The following is a 22095-nucleotide window of genomic DNA, read 5'->3' as shown; positions in this document are numbered from 1 at the left end:
CACCCTGGAGGTAAAGCAGAGCGCATATGCATACTAAATCGCAATCGCCAAGCTAGAACTTTAGAGCATAGTAAGAGTAAGGATTAATCATGAGTATTTGAAAGGGAACCTACCAGATAGCCTGTGCCATCCACACTTCCCCAAGAGGCAAAGAAGTGATAGTACTATCATCATCTCTATTTATATGTTTGTGTGCACACAAGGGCTCCTGCCCGGCAACGCCCAGGACACTTGTTGCGTCTGATGTCACCGGACCCGAACCCACAGTGCAAATCGGCACATGCGCATTATCCATAAAACTGCAAATACACACCACAACAGTGAGTGCTTTGCCATCAAGACAACGGGGAGCGAGCAGAACAAAAAGGACTGCTCGGTTCCCCCTACAGTGCCGCATACCCACTGGGAGAGTCCTAGTGTCGAGCCACCGTACAAAAGCTGTGCCTCCAGGCAATGAGTCAAGGGCCGCCATGTTGGGAAAGGGCATGCCCATGACCTAGACAGAAAAGAACATAGACGGCCCTCTAGTGGGACATATTATTATGATGCTCTCAACACATCAATAAGACCCAGAGAGGGAGTGATGGTATCACAACAGAGGCCTATCATATGTGTGACAATGAAATAGCATTTAACCATTACATTTTAGAACAGCTTTTAATAAACATACTTACTTGAAAACTGTCTGATACAGAACATCGCCAGGGATCCCTAACCAACCAAACAACATGGAAAGAGGAACAAAAGGGGAAAAAAATATACAACAATGAAAAAAAAAAAAAACGAAAAAAGGGGGAAAGAGAACACAAAAGAGAAAGGGAAAGAGAAACATCATTTGACAGCCACAATTCGAGGCAGGAGCCCTTTTGTGCACACAAACATATAAATAGAGATGGTGATAGTACTATCACCTCTGTGCCTCTTGGGGATGTGCGGACGGCACAGGCTATCTGGTAGGTTCCCTTTCAAATACTCATGATTGATCCTTACTCTTACTATGCTCTAAAGTTCTAGCTTTGTGATTGCGATTTACTATGCGCTCTGCTTTACCTCCAGGGTGTCTTGTCCATCTCTGTTTTTTTGGGTGGATCTCTCTCTCTCTCTCTCTCTCTCTCTCTCTCTCTCTCTCTCTCTCTCTCTCTCTCTCTCTCTCTCTCTCTCTCTCTCTCTCTCTCTCTCTCTCTCTCTCTCTCTCTCTCTCTCTCTCTCTAGCATTGATCCCTATACTCCATACAGGTGTTAACAACAATCACACACGGGACGTTTTTACAGCCTCTCCTGAACAATTTAACTTGACAGATAAAAACCCATGTTTAAAAGGTCAGTTTTGCCGTGTTTACATGCCATGTTTAGCAGCGTTTTGCCGCGTTTGCATTTAGAAGCATTTGAAAAAAAAATTTTTTTTTTCAACATAGCCAAAAATGAAAAATGCCTATAAACGAAACGCGGCTAAACGCCGGCACAGCATTTAGCTGCGTTTAGCCATGTTTGATGTCTGAAACGTCAGAAACTTCGGCATCTGAACTCATTTTTTTGCCTTCAATCAAAAGCCTCTAAAGGCAACTGCCTAAAAACACGCTTTTTTCAACTGCCCCTGAACTCATTCAATGTTATCTTATGTGACCATGTACACAGTTTCGTTTACAGTCATTTTTAGGCAGTTGCGTTTAACAGCCTTTCTTTGAAGGCAAAAAAATGAGTTCAGACGCCGAAGATTTCCATGTTTTAGATGCCAAATGCGGCTAAATGCGGTACCGGCGTTTAGCCGCGTTTTCGCTTATAAGCATTTTTAAAGGTACCCAATTTTTTGGACATTAAAACACTAAAAAATGATGGAAAAGGATAAGAAAACATATAAAAAGTTGAAAAACTGGTAATTACTTGCAATGAATCATAGACCATATATAGCCCTTGATCCAATCCAATACACCACTAGCAATGTTGTTTTACAAAGTATAATTGTAATTTGACCCATATGTTGTTAGATATAAAAAAGATGACCCCCCCATTGAGCCTGACCACCGACGTGATCAAACATAGTTTCATGAAATTTGATAGTCACCAACAGACGTTCTTCTGGTGGCACACTCTTCCTCATGTTTGTGTCCAAGCGTGTCAGACTGGGCTGAACTTTTTCTAGTAGAATGTCAAATGAGGCAATGGACATGCGTGTAAGCTTAAAAAATGTATCGGGGTAGGTACACAGCTGTACCTACATATTTCTAAAATATCTTACTGACATGTGCTGCGACGAACTCTGGTCCTCGCACGCAATTTTCGGTGTCGTTCTAGCCTCATCAAGAGCAACGTCAGGAGCATTTCCTCACATATGCTCATTATGGGATCCTTTGTAAAAAAAAGCACAGAAATGGGGACAAATACAAGGACACTGCAGAGAAGCACGGAGTGGGACGCAGGCTAAGGGAGGGCTGACATGACAGGTAGCTGAGAAAACCAGCAATGCAGGAGTTAAGAGAGGGGGGAGTGTACAAGCCAGTGTAGGGGGTGGATTGTTAGTTATTCCTGGGTGGGTAGGAGGAGCCAAGGTCCGTGGTGGCTCAGTCCCTTGCCACTGGAAGAAGGAACAGCTCCCGCCCTCTCGCCCTATTTGTTGGTTTTGATTATGTGAAGGTTGAATATGGATGTGTTGGTGGTTGGGGATCTTTGGAGGCATTAGGAATTAAGAACAACGTGGCTGAAGTGGGGAACCATCTTGGTATGGTATCCTTGGTTGATGCCAGTTAACCGAGGTTTAACTGGCATTGGGAGATGGATATCAGCGTGTAAGGTTGAGTGGTGTCATCTGAGTCAGAGCGGCCACGACTGGCGACCTGGTGTGGACACGCTGATACGGTGATACATTTGGTTAGTGCCTCCAAGGGTTGAAGGATTATTGTGTTTTGTTAATAAAGGTTCTGGTTGAAATGTTTAATAAAATGGCCGATGCGGCCAATTTACTTCAAAGCAGGTGTGGTCTGGTTACTTAATAGGTTAAGTTGGGGGGGTGATGTATGTAATGGGTAAAGAGAGGTTTGCATAGGCTATACCATAGTCATGCTCTCTCTGCTGCTGCTACTCACTCTGGTCTCGCAAAATGGCTGAAATAGTTAAATAAAACCTTTTTTTGAGCTTGGGGAGGGTCTTATGATATTATCCTTACTAAATGCTTCTAGACGCAAACGCGGCTAAACGCGGCATGCAAACGCGGCTAAACAGGCGCTTCTAAATGACGGTTTCAAGCTTTCAAAAAAAACGTTCAGAGGACTTTGCCTCAGCAACCCCTGTACATGGAGCCTAACTGTGAAGGTGAGAGAGCCACCTGCAACAAACTTTATCAATAGTAATATATGCGTCACATTACCTGTATATATACAGAGATATATATGCACTTTGTGGCTGCATGCACTGATATTTCTACATCATTATCTTTCCTATAGGTGCTGAGTTTGGGGTGCTCTGATTATCACCGCATAACTTTAGGTTATCTAGGTATGTGCATGCACGGCTATGCACGTGTATGCATGTACATTCATAATTTGTTTGTGTATTTGCTATATATAACACTCATGAAGCTAATATATTTGCCCTCATCCTATAGATATACCCCTCTCTATAGGGACCATTTTGTCACTCATTCAGCCAGTATAACTGAAAGTACCCCCCTAGGTATGTAACTCTATTAATGTTTCACACCTATATAAAGAAACTCTATTCTATTTTACCTTATACTCTGGATGGATGGTTTTTGAGTATATCTGATTACAATCCTTTTTCCTAAATAGACTATTATCACTTGTATCCTGTGCCTCACAGCGAGCTTCCGTGCCCTCCGGGGTGGGTCATCCTTCCTTGGGCCCCTGGCAATCCGATGCCTTTTGGTAAGACAATTGAACATTAGGGGATTCACAACAGTTGCTTTATTTACAAAAAATGCTATTATATGTATATATAAAGTACTCATATCTGTTCACTGTATTTTGTGACTAATATGTATTTTTTCTACTTTCATAGCTAGTGATAATCATCTTTTAATCACCATCTAACTGTAGAAAGCTCCTGAAGAAGCGACTAATGTAAATCCACGAAACATGTAGAGCAACCAATATATAGATGGTATCTATGTTCTAGTTGTCACGATTTGGTGCAACTATAGAATTTTGTCTTGATTATCACTATTTGTTTTAATCTGTAAATCTGTCATCATATGTACTTTTGTATCAAATTTCTTTAAATATTTTACTTCTGACTGTTTAGCATAAGTTGATATAAGGTACCATTAAAGTCCAACATAGCCTCTTCCTTCCTATCTATACATACAAGCAAATGGCCACTGCCCCCACCTATAACTGGCCTTTGCAGCAAGGAGCACATGAGGGGGTGCATAGCAAACAAAACCAATGAAAATTTTCAGCTCCACTTACCGACCAGCCTGCAACTAACTAAATTATCATGTCTAACAGTACGCGTTCAAAACAGGGGTTTCGCTTACCCTGTTTTTAACGCATACTGTTAGACAGTATAATTCGGTTGGTTGCAGGCTGGTCGGTAAGTCGAGCTGTAGATTTTCTTTGGTTTTGTTTGACATGCGTCACCCTTCTATGTGCCCCTTGCTGCAAAGGCCAGTTAAAGGTTGGGACAGAGGCCATTTGTTTGTACTGTTGGAATACTGGTGAGGGGATGCACTGGACACTTTTGCTGCCCTTGTGCTATATGCTTGGTGTCCAGTGCGTCCCTGTGCTTTTAGGGAGGGCTGGTCTCTGTCCAGGCTCACCTACCCTCTACCCATCCAATATTATGCATGTGCTTCTACTATAGAGCCTCTACAAATTGATAGAGTTAGGACTGCAGATAATACTGGGGTGCCGTGAATTAGCTCTGCAGCTTACGCATGTATGCAAATGTGTGCAAAATAAACCCCTGTTTTTAACGCATACCGTTAGACAGGATAATTCAGTTGGTTGCAGGCTGGTCGGTAAGTTGAGCTGAGAATTTTCTTTGGTTTTGTTTGATTAGAGCATGACCATACCATCTCCAATTGATCGATTGAGAGGATCCTGGGACACCCTAGAAATAATCTGTGAATATCTACAGGCTTTTGTAAGGGCCTGAGACCATTTTAACAGTAAGGTGAGCCCACTTGTTTAAAAGGAAATATAATAAAGAAGACATTTGGAGATAAAAATTACAAAGTCATTGTCCAAAGTAACCAAATTTCTGTGTTTGTGTCATAAGCCTTCCCACAAAAAAGTTTTTTTGAATCAGTCCTATCTTTCCAATGATCCTTAGTTTCCAACAACAGACCAGGCTTTATAGGTCAACTACCCTCAAATGTTGTATTTAAACAGGGCCCTATTAGAATAAAATATTATCTACTTAAAATATTGATGTATTTTAGCTCTGATCAATTCAGATCAGCACAGTTGAGATCCACCTGCTGGATTTGTGTTTATTTTTAGAAGTTAGACATTAAAATAACAGTAAGCTACTATACTGCTGCCTCCTGAATGTGTTTTTTTTCCCAGTTGAATGGGGAGTTGAATACTGTGTCACAACTGCAAGCCAAGCATTTGGCTTGTGGCTGCTGCGCAGCCCCATTGAGCTAAATGAACAAGTTTGACAGGCGATGCTGTCTGTGAAATTTGACATGTCGAGTTAAAATTGTTGACTATGAAGCTAAAGCATCAAGGCCATGGCAATATGTACTCACACAAGCAGCTGCTATGTTCATTTAGAGGTAGGTGGCCAGAAGTGGTTCTGTTTAATCATCCTCTTTTAGGCAACTCCCACTATTAGATGCAACTTGGTAATGCCCATTGCTCTCTTTGGCATGCATAACAGAACTTATTTTTCAACTGTCTCCCAATAGGGTGGCTGATAATTTGTCATGCTATGTTGACTTCTTAAAGGTAGACCAGGCCAATTACCTGTTATGTGTATTGTCAGTGTGTACAGATTTGCATTGGCTTGAAGAGTACAAGTGACGGGCCTTTAATGAGTGAGCTGTCCCTTCTGTCCAGTCAGTATCTGGATATTTGTATAGTTGAAGTCCCCCATTATGATGACCTTGTCCTGCCTCGCTGCCATTTTTAACTGTGATAGGACATCCAACACCTCTTCTTCCTTCAGGTTGGGGGGCTTGTAACATACCCCCACTATTAATTTCCCACTTGCTTCTTCTTCACTTTGGAGTTCCACCCACACGGATTCCACATCCCCCTTGCCCCATTTGCAATGTCATTCCGCTCTTCCACCCGTTCAATCACTCTTGATATATAGGCACACACCTCCCCCTCTCTTACCCTACCTGTCCTTTTGATACAAGAAATACCCTTAGATCAGTGTTGCCAACCCCCCCTCCCAATTTACTGAAATTTACTGGCAGGACACCAACATTTACAAACGCCACCAATTTTTTTTTTACTGGCAAAATTCATGAAATTTACTGATAGAGCCACATTTTTTACTGCCACTGTACCTAAAATGCCCATTTTCAGTGCTAAACAATGCAAATATCTATATTTAAACTATGAACATGTAGCTAGTGCTATTAGCAATATGTTTAAGTGAAACAAATGTAAAAAAACATATTTCTCCATTTACATGGTACAGGGGGTCAGAGGCTGTGCGGACATGGTACAGGGGGTACAGGGGGTCACAGGCTGTGTGGACATGGTACAGGGCGTCAAAGGCTGTGCGGACATGGTACAGGGGGTCAGAGGCTGTGCGGACATGGTACAGGGGGTCAGAGGCTGTACAGATATGGTACAAGGGGTCAGGGACTGTGCGGACATGGAACAGGGGGTCAGGGGCTGTGGGGGCATGGTACAGGGGGTCAGGGGCTGTGTGGACATGTACAGGGGGTCAGGGGCTGTGCGGACATGGTACAGGGGGTCAGAGGCTGTACAGACATGGTACAGGAGGGGGTCTGTCTCTGTGGATGGTTCTGCTCCTGCTCTATCTATCTGTCCTCCCTCCTCCTCCATACTTGGCTCAGTATATGGGGGGCTGATCAGCACAATACGCGTGTGACTCATCTGGATGGATGGTCACAGTCAGCGCTCCATTCCAGAATCCAGGCACAGGTATGGTTGCCACCTCATCCCTTTTTAAACCTGAACACATATTAATTACACAGGTTCTGTGGTTGATTAAGGTGGTAATTAAACTCACTTGGTGCCTTATCTGCATTTAATTAGCTTCAGAACCTGTGTAATTCAAAGGTGTTTGGGTTTAAAGGGATGAGGTGGCAACTCTAGGCACAGGCAGAGATCGACCTGTGGCAAGGGGCCGCCAAGAACGAGCGCCTGCCATTCAAAAATGGCGCCAGGCGGCACCATCACGTCACTGCGCATGTGCCTGCCCGGCCGAACGTGTACATGTTTTCCTGAGCTCGGCAGGCTTCGGAACGCCACATGCGCATTTGCTCTGTTGGCCTGCAGCCATCTTTTTTACAGGCATTTACGGTCAGTCCAAAAATAGGCTGAAATTTATGGGCTGCCTGTAAATTAATAGGTGATTGGCAACACTGCCTTGGATATTTTGCAAGCCAGTCTAAATCCTTCTCGTGTAACAGCAGGTCCATTTCCTCCATTTTGTTATCTAGGCTCCTGGAATTTGTGTACATGCCTCTCAGTTTTGTACGGTGCATATTATTTTCTCATTAGGTTTTTTGAGGCTGTAATTTTGATATCCCAACTCATTCACTGAAAAAATATGCTCTATCGGTAAATTTTCCATGTTCTGTCAGTAAAAAAAGATGCGGGAGGTTGGCAACCTTTCCTGGAGTTATCGTTATTTTCTACATTTGTATTCTGTCATCATATCATGCAGTACTGCACATAATACATAAAAAAACATTTACACTGGTCCCTTTAGCAACTTTTTGGTCAGAGGTCAAATAACCTATCTGTATGTTTTTAGGTTGTAGAAGGAAACCAAGAAAACCCACCTAAAACATGGGGAATACAAACAAATGAACCCAGTTTTAATTAAAGAGGATAACCATTATCATCATTTTTAGATATGAAATTGCATAAGTTCATGCTAAAAAAGCACTGATCTGAAACCAGCATCAGGAACACAGAAAGAAAAGTTGCCTTTACTGACCTTCTGAAAATGAAGCTGCCTGCAATAATTTCTGATTTACTGATGCTGAACAAGTATATAATAAGTAAAGTTCTTGATCAGTGACAAAAAGAACTCGCTAAAGCTACAATTAGCATGACAGCCAAGCAATGATCATTTTCAGAAAGAGGTCATCAATGACAGGCCACATATTTTTCTCAGCCTATTAAACTGACAATGATGTGACTGAGACCTATTTAAAAAAAAAGTAAAACATGAAGAGATAAACACTACAGGACTACAATATAGTTAAAATTGGTTACAATCCAGTCATAAGTGGTTGCTGTTCAAGGGTCAAAGGGGTTGATTTACTAATGGCAAATAAACTGTGCACTTTACACGGTTGCCCTCTGCAAGTGCTTTTGCTCCAGAACTTAGCAAATGAGGGAAAGCTCTGCTGACTTCCATCATCCAATCATGTGCAAGCAAAAATTCTGTTTTTTTTTTTATTTTATTTTGCAAAGTGAAGCTTGACCTCATTTACTAAGCTCTGGAGCATAAGCACTTGCAGAGTGTAACTGCACTCTGCAAAGTGTACAGTCTATTTGCCTTTAGTAACTCAACCCCAAAGCAATTTTATGACCCTCTAGAGCTGATAAATATTTAGCTGTAAATAGTAACCGAAATGACCAGTTTTGACAATATGAATGCAGGGGAGCCTGTATGATAAGTACAGTCTATATGAAAAGCCTGGGAAATCCTAACTGCCCTTACCCTGTGCAGAGCTGACACTGTCTGGAATGAGGAGCCTTTCTTCTTACTGCCCTTACCCTTGGTAGCTTGATCTACATTGGGAAAACATAAAAGAAGCCCATTAGAAAACAGTAGCAGAGTATAAACAGAAAATATTCTGCAATATAATGCCATGTTGCTGGCTTTGTAGCAGTTTTAATACATATTTCACTACTGTGTGCAGATTTAACAGTCAGCACACGGCAGATTTAGTGTACATGAATGTTAAGGTAGCATACAAACCCTGACAATAGAGATGAGCTTGGGCATCTTCCAAGGTCATCTCTAGCCAAACTTCCACTTTAACGTAGTAGTAAACTCTGTTCTACCACTTGTACCCACAGTCAAGCCTATAGTAAGGCTTACCTGTAGATACTGTGAATATCTCCTAAACTTGCACAGTTTAGGAGATCTTCAGAGTGCATGCAGCCGGTGAAGTTACTGGAACATGCGCTCTGAAGGTCCAGCATACAGTGGCAGACCTTCAGAGCCCGTGCCTTAAACGGCAGCTCCCACACACATGCGTGGGAGTGATGTCATTGCGCCCCCGGTCACTCATGTAGGACACGAACCTGGAAGGAAGACCAGGGGAAGATGTCAGACCTCTCAGCTGTGACAGCATGGTGCTGGAGGGTTTAGTTTTAAGGTAAGTCTCTCATGATGTGCTAATATGCTATGCATACTAGCACATTATAACATTGCCTTGCAGGGGATTTTTTTTTTCATCAACTGCGGTTTACTACTGCTTTAAGTCCTATCGGCTACATTCCCTGCCCTGCAGCACACATAAAACAAAAGGGCAGGATTCTGGTGATGTCAGCACACTTACAGTATATGAACACGTGCCTATGTTTAGCCATTGACATTGAATAAATATGGGCATGTGTCCATATAAGGGTACTGACATCACCATGATCCTGTTTCTTTGTTTAGGTGTGCTGCGGGGAGGGGAGTGACCTGGCCAGAGTGCAAAGTGAAAATTTGAATAGAAATTTGTTTGGAGGAAGCCCAGGTTTACCTCTACCTGACAGCATAAAGCTCCCTTTATTGCAGCTCAAGCAAAGCTATGCTGTCTTTATTTATAGGGATATTAAACGCTAATTGAAGGAAGTGTACATGGGCACTGATGAATACATATTGGTGGACGTAGCTAGAATAAATACTATTGATGGTTATTGTGTACATATGATACACATTGGCCAGTAGACTTTGGTTAACAAAAGGGATAAATAGTTGGAAACTCATGCTGTTGGGTTTGGCTGCTTCCCAGCAAATATCTGGATGGAAACCAATGATACAAAAGATCCAGCCAGCCAAAACTGGTACCCATATCTGCTTATATGGCAGTAATTCAAGTTCACTAGACCTGCACTAAACATTTATAATACAGTGGCCATTGATTAGATGTCTGCATGCGTGCCCAGCCTAACGATTTGTAACTGAAATGATCAATAAAAAAAAAACAAATATGTGAATCAAAAGCTTAGAAATCATAGAGCACTTCCTGCGTACCTGAATCTGTAGCGGCATAGTTGGCAAACAGGAGTGCCAAAAGCTTGAGAGCTGACTTCTGGTACAATCCCACCACAGTTTCATTCAGGGGGTCCTTGTTCTTTTCCAGCCAGCCATTTATGTTGTAGTCCACAGTACCAGCATAGTGCACCAGGGCAAAATGTGCCTCTGGCTTGCCCTTTAAATTGCGTGGCTTTTGGAAGTTGTTCGATTTGCCCAGATGATTGTCATACAGCTTGGCTTTAAAAGTTATATCAGTTGCCTTTGGAAACATACACTCCTCTTCAAGGATTGACATGATTCCCATAGGCTGTGGAAAAAGAATCACACAAGATACTTTTATCATGCACAGAAATGGAATTAAAGAAAGTATACTTATTAATAAATTGGTAAATGTTGTTTTGGCATGCTTTGAAGGGATTCAATTTTTAAACAATTATTTTTGAACAAAGAACAGGACTGCAGCACCAACAGATGTTGAAGCCACATTCATTTGAGCCTGTCTTCTCCAAGCCTTTCATCTTCAAACTAATTCATGAATACTAAATGCTGGGCACATTAAGGGACATTCACTACAGACAAAGTTTTGCAAAGTTCTGAGACATTTGAGAAAAGAATGTATCTAGTTTGGGGCACTTTGGATTGAATAATCACTCTTACCTTCTCTATGAGATCAATACAGGCCTGTAAATCCATGCCAAAGTCAATGAACTCCCATTCAATTCCTTCTTTCTTGTATTCCTCCTGCTCCAACACGAACATGTGGTGGTTGAAGAACTGCTGCAACTTCTCATTAGTGAAGTTAATGCACAGCTGCTCAAAGCTGTTGAACTGGAGAAAGACATATGTAAAATAAGAGAAAAGAAGGAAACAATGCAAATATACTTTAAAGATCAATTCCTTTTGATCTCTGTGAGTTGAAACCTTTGTAGCAACCTGTGCACTGATAAGGCCAAAGTCTACCAAAATATTAAAAACATCACATGGAGGGGTTAGAAGTAGGAGTCAAGTTCTAAGTTGGCCTGGAAAACCACCTAAAGACCAACTCTAACTGTTTGTTTTTCATTTTTGTCAGAAAGTAAAAAGTTTTACAAATCTGTCAGTATTTTTTGCTGTCTGTGCTCTCATGGAAAATATTTTTCCTCTTTTTCTATCCCATGACCACTGCCTCTGGGATGGCAAGGACAAACCTCCCAAACAGAGACATGAAAAGTAAAAAAAGGTTTTAACGTTGTTGTCAGTAGCCTGTTAGATTCCCCCCCACCCCCCTTACTTCCAGTCTTGGTGACCACACATAATTTGGGGAAGGGGGGCGTTCTTCTTACTGGCAACACAGGGATTGATTCACTAAGTAGGCTGTTTGCTTTTTAAGGGAATTTTCCCCAGAGCTTAATGAATGAGATGAAGCTCTGTTGACTTCCATCATCCAATCATGTGCAAGCAAAAATACTGTTCTTTATTTTCCTTGCATGTGATTGGATATTCTTTGCAAAGTGAAATTTCATCACATTCATTATACTATGGGTAAAATACTATTGCAAAGTGCAACTCCCCTTGCCAAGTGAACAGCCTATATGTTTTTATTAAGTCAACACCACAGACCACCATAACAATTATACTGTACATTCGCTCTGTGCTGCTAGACCAGTATCCAAAACATCTTTTCTCTGTGCTCCAGTGGTCTAAGGTCCTCACAAAATCAAGACCAATGCAGGGTCCATGGCCCTGCTATGAAGATGATGATCCTGAGAAACAGTCCACCAATGGAGCAAGGGGAGCGCCATCTGCTGTAGGAATAGAGGAGAGGTCTCCAAACTTTTTAAACAAAGGGCCAGTTTACTGTCCTTCAGACTTTGAGGGGGCCAGACTGTGGCTAGTGAGAGTAGAAAATGCCCTGGCGTCAATGGGAGTAAACAATGTCCCATCATTGGTATGCATGGGAGGAATATTGCCCCATTGTTGGTATCAGGGGAAGGAATAGTGTCCCATCATTGGTGTCAGTGGGAAGAGTAGTGTCCCATCATTGGTGTCAGTGGGAAGACTAGTGTCCTGCCATTGTTGTCACTAGGAGAAATAGTGCCCCATTGGTATCAGTGAAAGGAATTATGCTCTGTTGTTGGAGTCAGTGGGAGGAATAGTGCCCCAAGGGCAGGATAAAGGCAAGCAAAGGGCCATATCCGGCCCCCAGGATGCAGTTTGGAGACCACTGGAATAGAGGATCAGGTAAGATAAAGTGTTTCTCCTCTCCCCTAGACTAAACGAGCAGCTAACCCTTGCAGTACAGGTGCAGTCCCAATGCAAGGGATAATTTTCAAATTCCATGGAGCTGGGATTTAACTAATTTTTACATAAGCAGTTTTATTTTATTAATAGGCATCCTTCATAGCAGCCACCACCTCCACCCAGCCTACAGCATTTCCGAATATAAACATGATTTGCACTAATCTGTATGTAACTTTTGATCTCAAACTCCCTCTTCACTATTCTCTATCTGTTATCTCTTATTCATTTGTTTCTGAATCATCCCTGTTTAGTACATAGAATATCTGCATCTGCTGCTCAGTAACTTACATCAAAGATCTCAAATCCTGCAATGTCCAGCACTCCGATGAAGTATTGTCTGGGTTGCTTGGTCTCCAGGGTGGTGTTAATTTTTACTACCATCCAAAGGAACATTTTCTCGTACACTGACTTGGCCAGGGCTCCCAAGGCATAGTACACCTAAAGGAAACGTTAATAATTTTATAACTTAGATGGTTTGCATTTCACTGTATTTTTTGGAATTTGTAACATGAAAAAAAGGATCACTGACCTGTTGGACATTTTGTCCCTTGGTGACATACTCATTCCCGACCTTGACTCTGGGGTGACACAGTCCTTTCAGGAGGTCAGCAGAATTTAGGCCCATGAGGTAGGCAGCTTTGTCAGCCTCTGGAAAAGACAGTAAAGATCATTGATATAGTTTCAGGAGTACAAACACTCCCACCATCTTGGGTCCCTGGTGGATGTGAGCCTTATGTTCAGCAAGGTGACTGAATGAAAGAGAATTCTAAACCATCGAATTGTATATTGCTCTAAATATGGCAGCAGTGCTTTAAATACAGCAGCATTGCTCTAAATAAGCTGTCAGAAAGTACAATTGCATTATCACAATAACTTGTGTATCACCCTCTAGTGTGCTAGATAGGATGTACTTAGTTGTTAGTGTATACAGAGAAAAGGGGTTCCCCTATTGGTGGACTTTTTAGGCACATATAAAAAGGCGTACGCCTTTTTATATGTGCCTAAAAAGTCCACCAATAGGGGAACCCCTTTTCTCTGTATAGTTTTAAAATTTGGATGTGGCACAACTTCACAGTCGGCCGCCGATCTACGTTATCTGTCTTAGTTGTTAGTGAAGGAAAATTTGGCTAAACTGAGAACCAGGCCTGGATTGACTCTGGGTCAGGGCTGAGTGACTCAGGGAGGCTGAATGACTCAGCAAGCAGCATCTCTGGTGACTCCCCCTGCTTTCTGGAACCTTGGAGAAGCTTCCAGATGCAGTAGGGTGGAGTCTAGGAGGAGCTGTTTGGAGTATTCATGAGGGCTCCAGGCAATCCCCAGCAAAGTGGGCTGGCAGGGGACAGGGCCTCAAAAATGCTCATAGATCATGCCAGCAGGGCCAGTCAGGTGGAAGATGGAGATGGAGTGCTGAGGAGGCTATCTGTGGCCCTTGAGGCTGCCCCCTAGTCTAGGGGGGTGTGACCTCGAGCCTGGGGCTCAGGTGCTGGAGGGACCCTCTACAACACACTGAGGAATCCTTCCTGGCACGGGAGCAAGGAGAGAACATCAGGAGAGTGAGCATGTCCAGGAGATCTCCTGAGGAGTCAGCTGGGTGGGCTGGTGAGTGTGCAGTCTGGGAGGACTGTGGAGAGAGTGTCAGTCTGGGAGGACTGTGGGTAAGTAGCCAGGAGTGTTAAAGAAAGGGGCAGCTGCAGCCAGGCAGGCTGGCTGTGCCTGAAGAGGTGGTTCTGGAATCAGTAGCCACAGGGATGTAAGCTGGACACTGACTTTTTTGCTACACTCTTAAAGGGGGCCTCGGGTTCCTGCCTGCAAAGGGCTATTGCTTCTAAATCTGAATAAGTGCCATTGTCAGATCCACAAAACAGTGTGCCAGCTGGAGTTCTGCCAGCAAGCTAGTGCTGGAGGAAGAGAAGGGGTGTATATAGACTGTATATAGGAAATTTGTCCCTGAAGTTGTTCGAAGTCAAGTGGGCATCCCATAATTTCCCTACCCCTATCCAAGTTCTAATCCCTCAATAAATAACAAAAAAAACCCTAAAGCACTGGACTGTTCTCTGACTCAGGTGTGCCTGTGAAAATTTGGTGTGCCTGGCTGTGCAGAGTGGGGGATCCCATTTCTACTTGCGGCTCCTTAGAGGGTGCTCTACGCTTGTGAGCTATAGAGTGAGCTGTTTGATTATATCTAGTTTACCTGAATTGCATGTTTCCAAAAGGAATATAGAACATAGGCAGCAAATCTATACCTACATTTATATCAAAAATTAGGTGGGATTTGCCCCAAATATTTTGATTTATGATAGCTAATGAAAACCACTAGGGGATCTACAGTATTTAAAAATGTTTTCACAAAAGGCCACACAAGATTACAGATCTTTTACACAAGAGTCATACTTTTTTCCAGTTTAATTCAATAAGAAAGATGTGTGAAAAGATTTATAAATACAATTCATATCGGAATAAACTAAACTACCATAAATACACCCCAAACATACTTTTTTTTTTTTTTTTTTAAGCAAATTTTGCCTTAGCAGCTCAGTGACTGAAAAGGTATTTCCTCTTTGGCAAAATCAATTTCAACAAAATCATTCCACTCAGCCCTAATGATAGCTAGCTATAATGATTTTCAAAGCCTCCCACCTCTCCTATTTTAATAGGTATACCATAATGACAGTACACTGCGATCATATTCTTTGTTATCAGTATACATATCAAACCTTCAGTGCCATCTGGTTCTGCCTGCTCTTCTCGCTGCTTCTGTTTGAACCTCATGTTCCCAAAGTGCATTATAGCTCCCGTGAGTTTGTAAATTGAGTTCTTCTCATCCTGAGAGAATCCTAGCACATCAAAAGCATTCTAAGGAAGACAGATCAGAGAACAGATCCATAAAATATAATTTTATACAGATGGTAGGATGTGATCACAGTGTGTTTATATATATATATATATATATATATATATATATATATATATATATATATATATATATATATAAATAAAAGAAATGAGTTAAGACATATGGGTACTGTGTGGGTGATGTACTAAATATTACAGCTTTAAAAGTAATCATTTTTATTGTGATTAGCAGTAGGTGAAACCTGGGCTCTTCAACATTCTAGTTATTACAGTAATAAACAATAAGTTGTTTCAGAATTTGACACAGTGTTTTTCACAGTTCCCCACACACGGCTAATGTGAAGGTAAAGTCTACAGGCTTGGAAAAATCAGTTTGTAAATGGATAGAAAACTGGCTAAAAGACCAAATTCAGAAAGTAGTGATTAATGATTTTTACTCTGAATGAACTACGGTTATCAGTGGAGTACCTCAAGGTTCAGTGTTGGGACCCTTACTTTTTAATATATTTATAAATGATATAGGTTCTGGGATTAAAAGTACCATTTCAGTGTTTGCAGATGACACCAAGCTATGCAGTGGAATAACATCCTTACAGGATGTCTACAATTTACAAGATGACCTGAATGCACTACTTAATTTGGCAACTATCTGGCAAATCAGGTTTAATGTTGACAAATGTAAAGTTATGCACTTGGGGGCTAGAAACATGCACACATCTTACATACTAGGAGGAAAACAGCTGGGGGAGTCAATGGGGGAGAAGGATCTGGGTGTTCTGGTAGATCATAAGCTTAATAATAGCATGCAAAGCCAGGTTTTTCCAAAGCTAGTAAAATCCTTTCTTGTAATAAAAAGGCATGAACTGTAGAGAGAAAGATATAATTTTGCCCCTGTAGAAATCATTAGTAAGACCTCATCTGGAATATGCAGTTCAGTTTTGGGCACCAGTTCATAAAAAGAATATTGAGGAACCGGAGAAAGCACAGCGAAGGGCAACCAAACTGATGAGAGGCATGGAGGAGCTCAGCTATGAGGAACGATTAGCTGAACTGAATATATTCTCTCTTGAGAAGAGGAACTTAAGGGGGATATGATCAATATATACAGTATAAGTACACAAGTGGTCTATATAGTGAAAAAATCCCTCACATTTTATTTTGTACCTAAAATTTAAATCAAGACTGAAGTCCACTATACAGTAAATAACCATATATAATTGACAAAATGTGCAGACATGTACTAAATATTGAGAGGAGTCGGACTTCAGAAACTGTATAATTTCTGTGTGTTTTGCTGGTATTGCTATTTCAGGAGATCTTGTATTGTGCTGGTGGTGAAGAAAATGACAAAGGAAAAAATACAAAAAGGTACATCAATTCAAAAATACTTTATAAACAACAAATGAAACCAAACATATTGTAAATGTCACTCACAACTGGTATACATATGTGGGCGACACTTCTCATAAGTATGAGAGGTGTTGCCCATTTATGTATACAAGTTGTGAGTAACCTTTAAAATATGTTTCATTTCATTTCTTGTTTATAAAGTATTTTTGTATTGATTTATACCTTTTTGTATTTTTTACTTTGTCATTTTCTTTACTACCAGCACAATACAATTCTCCTGAAGAAGCAATACCAGAGAAACACATAGACATTATACAGTTTCTGAAGTCCAACTTCTCTTAAAAAAAAAAATTTTGTGGATGCTGTGATTAGTGCATGTCTGCACATTTTGTCTATTATATGTTGTTATTTATAGTGGGCTTCATTCTGTTAGTGTCTGGTATACACATTTTCAACTACCTGATCACAGATACTGTAATTTGGTCTTGATTTTAATTTTTAGTACAAAATAAATTGTGAGGTTTTTTTAAACGTATTTGTTTGTGTTTATTTCTGAGATGTGAAGCACCGTGAAAGTCCCATTCCTTGTTTCCCAATTTTGTGCCTTGTTATTCAGGGTTGTGGTGCTTGATATACCCACTTGCGCTTCACAACAATAAGTTGCCCATTACAGTAGACCTGCCAACTAAAAGTCTGGCAATATTATCTAAGGAAACCTTTGGTTTCCTGATTCATAGTAATTTGGTGGCAGGGACCTTCCACTAACTGTGGGAACCCTACATTTACTCAAATAGTTGCTGAGTAGCTCATCAATCAGTGGTGTTTTATGACAGGGAATAGGGACTACAGCTCTTATGGCTGCATTGTGATCCACTCCTGGCTCCTCTTTTTTCCCTAATGGATGCTAAATGTAATGTGTGGCCTTCCTAATCATCAGGGAGACAGAGTGCAAGGGACTCAGTGTGACTATGAGAGCTGTGGTTCCTCTTTCCTGTAATAAAGCACCTTTGATCTATGGGGTACCAGGGCATGTTTTATTTAAAGAAGAATGCATATAGGCATTAGAAAAGGCCTTGCATTATTAAAGTGGTTGTAAAGGCAGAAAGTTTTTTATCTTATTGCATTCTCTGCATACAGTTAAAAAACCTTCTGTGTTTATCAGCTCCCTAAATACTTATCTGAGCCCATCTCGATCCAGTGATGCTGCATGAGAGACTTGGCTGTCCAGGACTCTCCATCCTCATTGGCTGAGACAGCAGCAAAGCGCTATTGGCTCCAACTACTGTCAATCAAAGTCAGTGAGCCAATGAGGAGAGAGAGGCCACGGCTCCATGTCTGAATGGATACACAGAGCTGCGGCTCAGCTCGGGTTCCCCCATAACAAGCTGCTTGCTGTGGGGGCACTCAACAGAAGGAAGGGGCCAGGAGTGCCGAAGAGGAACCCGAGAAAGGGAGGATGTGCGCTGCTCTGTGCAAAACCACTACACAACAGCAGGTAAGTAAAACATGTTTGTTATTTTTAAATAAAAAAACAAGACTTTAGTATCACTTTAAAGCCTAAGTGTAGCTAAGATTAAAAAAAACCTAAACTAAAAAAATCAGCACAAGGGACGAAACTTACAGTCAGTAGGATATGTTCCTTGTGCTAATTCTTTTTCTGTTAGTATAAATCCTTTTCTGTCCAAGCCCCTGCAGATGCCATAATCTTCTGACGTGGCCAGGGTTATTAAAACTAAGGGGCTCCTTAAGAGAGCTCAACTATGGCCGTCAGGCACACTTTTGAGTTCCTGGCACTTACATCAGTGGCTAACAGCTCTTCTTCATCATCAATTGAAGCCACAGTGGTCTCCCCTTGAGAGATATATGCATAGTCATATGGATTACTGGTGACCAGCATCATGTCTGTAAAACAGAATGGATACTGGCAAATCAGAAAAATAAAGAAATGTGTAAATGTAAACAGCATGATTTGGATCTCAGTGTGGTCCTGGTTTATCAGTGACACCTACCCAGAAGCTCTGGCTTCTTATTGGACAAGATTTGATAAAAAATGTGATAGTCCCTTTCTGCTTTCAGCTGGAAAGTCACACGAGATTTCTCCAGGAGATCTAAACAGAATAGTGAGATAAAAGTTATTTATGAACTCATCAATGGATATTCCAATGGATATTGCTAAGATTCTCAAAAATGACCAGTCCCAGGGTGTCTACCAAGGGCATAAATATACTATTCATGATATGCCAGTTTCATTATACGCGTTTATGGTTTAATCTTTCTACAGTGCAATCATGGGACAGTGAGATCTTTAAACCACTGTTTTGATCATGCTTAAGGCATAAACAAAGGATATTCTGCTTGCTACTTGCCATTAAAATTCAATGGGTGGCACTGTAAACAGGTGCTGCTTGAGCACAGCGCCTAGCTAAATTAACATTACTTTGTGATATCAGCGAATATACTGAGATGAAAGCTCTTACGCATGCAACCTATAGGAAACTGAGAGTTAGATGGTTATGCTGGCTATGTGAGATTCAATGATTGTAAACTATCTTACCTTTCAAAATGATCAACACAAGAAATAGAAGATTGATTTGGTTGCATTTGATTGTTAACACTTATTCAGCAAAATCACATTATGAAAGATATCATTCTTAACGCAAAGCCATCTTTACATTGAATAATTCTATTGGCAAAAAGTATGTATGGCCAATATTAGAAATTGAAGGAGTAGAACATTAAAACATACTAATGGAAGGGGCATTATTATAAGATCAAAACAGAGAAAGAAAGATATATAGTCATTCTCACAGGTCTCTATATCAGCAGATGCCAGCTTCCCGGTGGCTCCAAAATGGATTCTAATGAATTTACCCTGTTGTAGAAAAGAATAAAAAGAGGCAGAAAAAGGAATAGGAAAGTGAAAAAAATGTACATTAAAAAGGCATTGTGAAGTATTTCTCATTGGCAAGAACCAAGGAAGATACAAAAGGAAGGTCTAAAATACACTGAGCAAAATTATAAATGCAACACTTTTGTGTTTTCCCCTATTTATCATGAGCTGAACTCAAAGATCTACAACGTTTTCTATATGTACACAAAAGGCCTATTTCTCTCAAAAATTGTTCACAAACCTGTCTAAATCTGTGTTAGTTAGCACTTCTCCTTTGCCGAGATAATCCATCCACCTCATAGACGTGGCATATCAAGATGCTGATTAGACAGCATGATTATTGCACAGTTGTGCCTTAGGCCACAATAAAAGGCCAGTCTAAAATGTGCAGTTTTATCACACAGCACAATGCCACAGATGTCACAAGTTTTGAGGGAGCATGCAATTGGCATGCTGACTGCAGGAATGTCCAGAACTGTTGCCCTTGAATTAAATGTTCATTTCTCTACCATAAGCCATCTCCAAAGGCGTTTCAGAGAACTTGGCAGTACATCCAACTGGCCTCACAACCACAGACCACGTGTAACCACACCAGCCCAGGACCTCCACATCCAGCATCTTCACCTCCAAGTTCGTCTGAGACGAGCCACCTGGACAGCTGCTGCAACAATCGGTTTGCATAACCAAAGAGTTTCTGCACAAACTGTCAGAAACTGTTTTAGGGAAACTCATCTGCATGCTCATCATCCTCATTGGGGTCTCGACCTGACTGCAGTTTGTCGTTGTAACCTACTTGAGTGGGCAAATGCTCACATTCGATGGCGTCTGGCTCTCTGGAAAGTTGTTCTCTTCACGGATGAATCCCGGTTTTCACTGTACAGGGCAGATGGCAGACAGCGTGTATGGCGTTGTGTGGGTGAGCGGTTTGCTGATGTCAACATTGTGGAATTGAGTGGCCCATGGTGGCGGTGGGGTTATGGTATGGGCAGGCGTAAGCTATGGACATCGAATACAAGTGCATTTTATTGATGGCATTTTGAATGCACAGAGACACGAGATCCTGAGGCCCATTGTTGTGCTGTTCATCCATGACCATCACCTCATGTTGCAGTATGATAATGCACAGCCCCATGTTGCTAGGATCTGTACACAATTCCTGGAAGCTGAAATCATCCCAGTTCTTGCATGGCCAGCATACTCACTGGACATGTCACCCATTGAGCATGTTTGGGATGCTCTGGATTGGCGTATACGACAGCGTATTCCAGTTCTTGCCAATATCCAACAACTTCGCACAGCCATTGAAGAGGAATGAACCAACATTCCACAGGCCACAATCAACAACCTAATCAACTCTATGCAAAAGAGATGTGCTGCACTGCGTGAGGCAAATGGTGGTGTGCTTGGTATGGATCTTGAGGAGGAACTCCACGCCAGATTTTAAATAAAAAACCTTCATGGGTTCCCCCTCCAAGAGCAGACCCTTATCCGAGCATGCAGCCCAGCCGGTCAGGAAAAGAGGTGGGGACGAGCGAGCGCCCCCTCTCCTGAACCGTACCAGGCCGCATGCCCTCAACATGGGGGGGTGGGTGCTTTGGGGCAGGGGGGCGCCCTGCACCCCCCACCCCAAAGCACCTTGTCCCCATGTTGATGAGGACAAAGGCCTCTTCCCGACAACCCTGGCCGTTGGTTGTTGGGGGTCTGTGGGCAGGGGGGTTATCGGTAGACATGTGCATTCGTTTTTGTCCGAATGCATTTTCGTCCGAATTTCAGGTATTTTCGTTATCGTTTTAACAAACGATAACGAAAGTGCAGAATACGAAAAACGAAAGATCCGACATAAACAAATGCTTTATTTTCGTTTTCGTTGCTACAACAGTTCGATATAGATAGGAGATTCGACATGATGATGACAATAACAATCTGTGTCCATCAAACCTGTGGTCGAATGTGCCTAACCTTAACTCTATTAGTCCAAGATTATTCTACACAGAGAGAACAGATTCGACATAAAGAGAAAAGATTCGACGTAGGGGAGAAAAGATTCAACGTAGGGGAGAAAAGATTCGACGTAGGGGAGAAAAGATTCGACGTAGGGCAGAAAAGATTCGACGTAGAGGAGGAAAGATTCGACATAGGGGAGAAAAGATGAATAAAAATAATGATGATGATGAATGCTATTGGCTAATTGTAACCAAAGAGGAGGAGCAGTAAAATAGCTAGAACTAAGTACACACGTACTTTGGCTTATGGTGTCTGTTGAAAGTTCTAAGAAGATTCGACGGAGCAGGTAAACTATACGGCGTCATACAGTTCAGCTGCTCCGTCGAATCTTCTTTGAACATTCGACA

General features: G+C 41.6%; 1 protein-coding gene across 1 annotated transcript in view; it reads right to left on the bottom strand.

Annotated features, from left to right (window-relative positions):
- LOC141145766 (myosin-7) overlaps window positions 1–22095 on the bottom strand; it is a 78963-nt gene that overhangs the window by 31424 nt on the left and 25444 nt on the right. Inside the window, exons 8-16 of the mRNA XM_073632647.1 lie at window positions 19663–19726; window positions 18864–18962; window positions 18653–18756; window positions 15366–15504; window positions 13181–13299; window positions 12940–13089; window positions 11029–11199; window positions 10369–10678; window positions 8839–8909 (exon numbers count right to left, since the gene is read on the bottom strand). Of these exons, the coding sequence (XP_073488748.1) occupies window positions 8839–8909; window positions 10369–10678; window positions 11029–11199; window positions 12940–13089; window positions 13181–13299; window positions 15366–15504; window positions 18653–18756; window positions 18864–18962; window positions 19663–19726 (1227 nt within the window). The remainder of the gene's footprint in view (window positions 1–8838; window positions 8910–10368; window positions 10679–11028; window positions 11200–12939; window positions 13090–13180; window positions 13300–15365; window positions 15505–18652; window positions 18757–18863; window positions 18963–19662; window positions 19727–22095) is intronic.

The sequence above is a fragment of the Aquarana catesbeiana genome, linkage group LG01 (genome assembly GCF_042186555.1).
Source record: "Aquarana catesbeiana isolate 2022-GZ linkage group LG01, ASM4218655v1, whole genome shotgun sequence".
NCBI classification, from domain to species: domain Eukaryota; kingdom Metazoa; phylum Chordata; class Amphibia; order Anura; family Ranidae; genus Aquarana; species Aquarana catesbeiana.
This window is presented reverse-complemented; position numbering and strand designations above follow the sequence as displayed.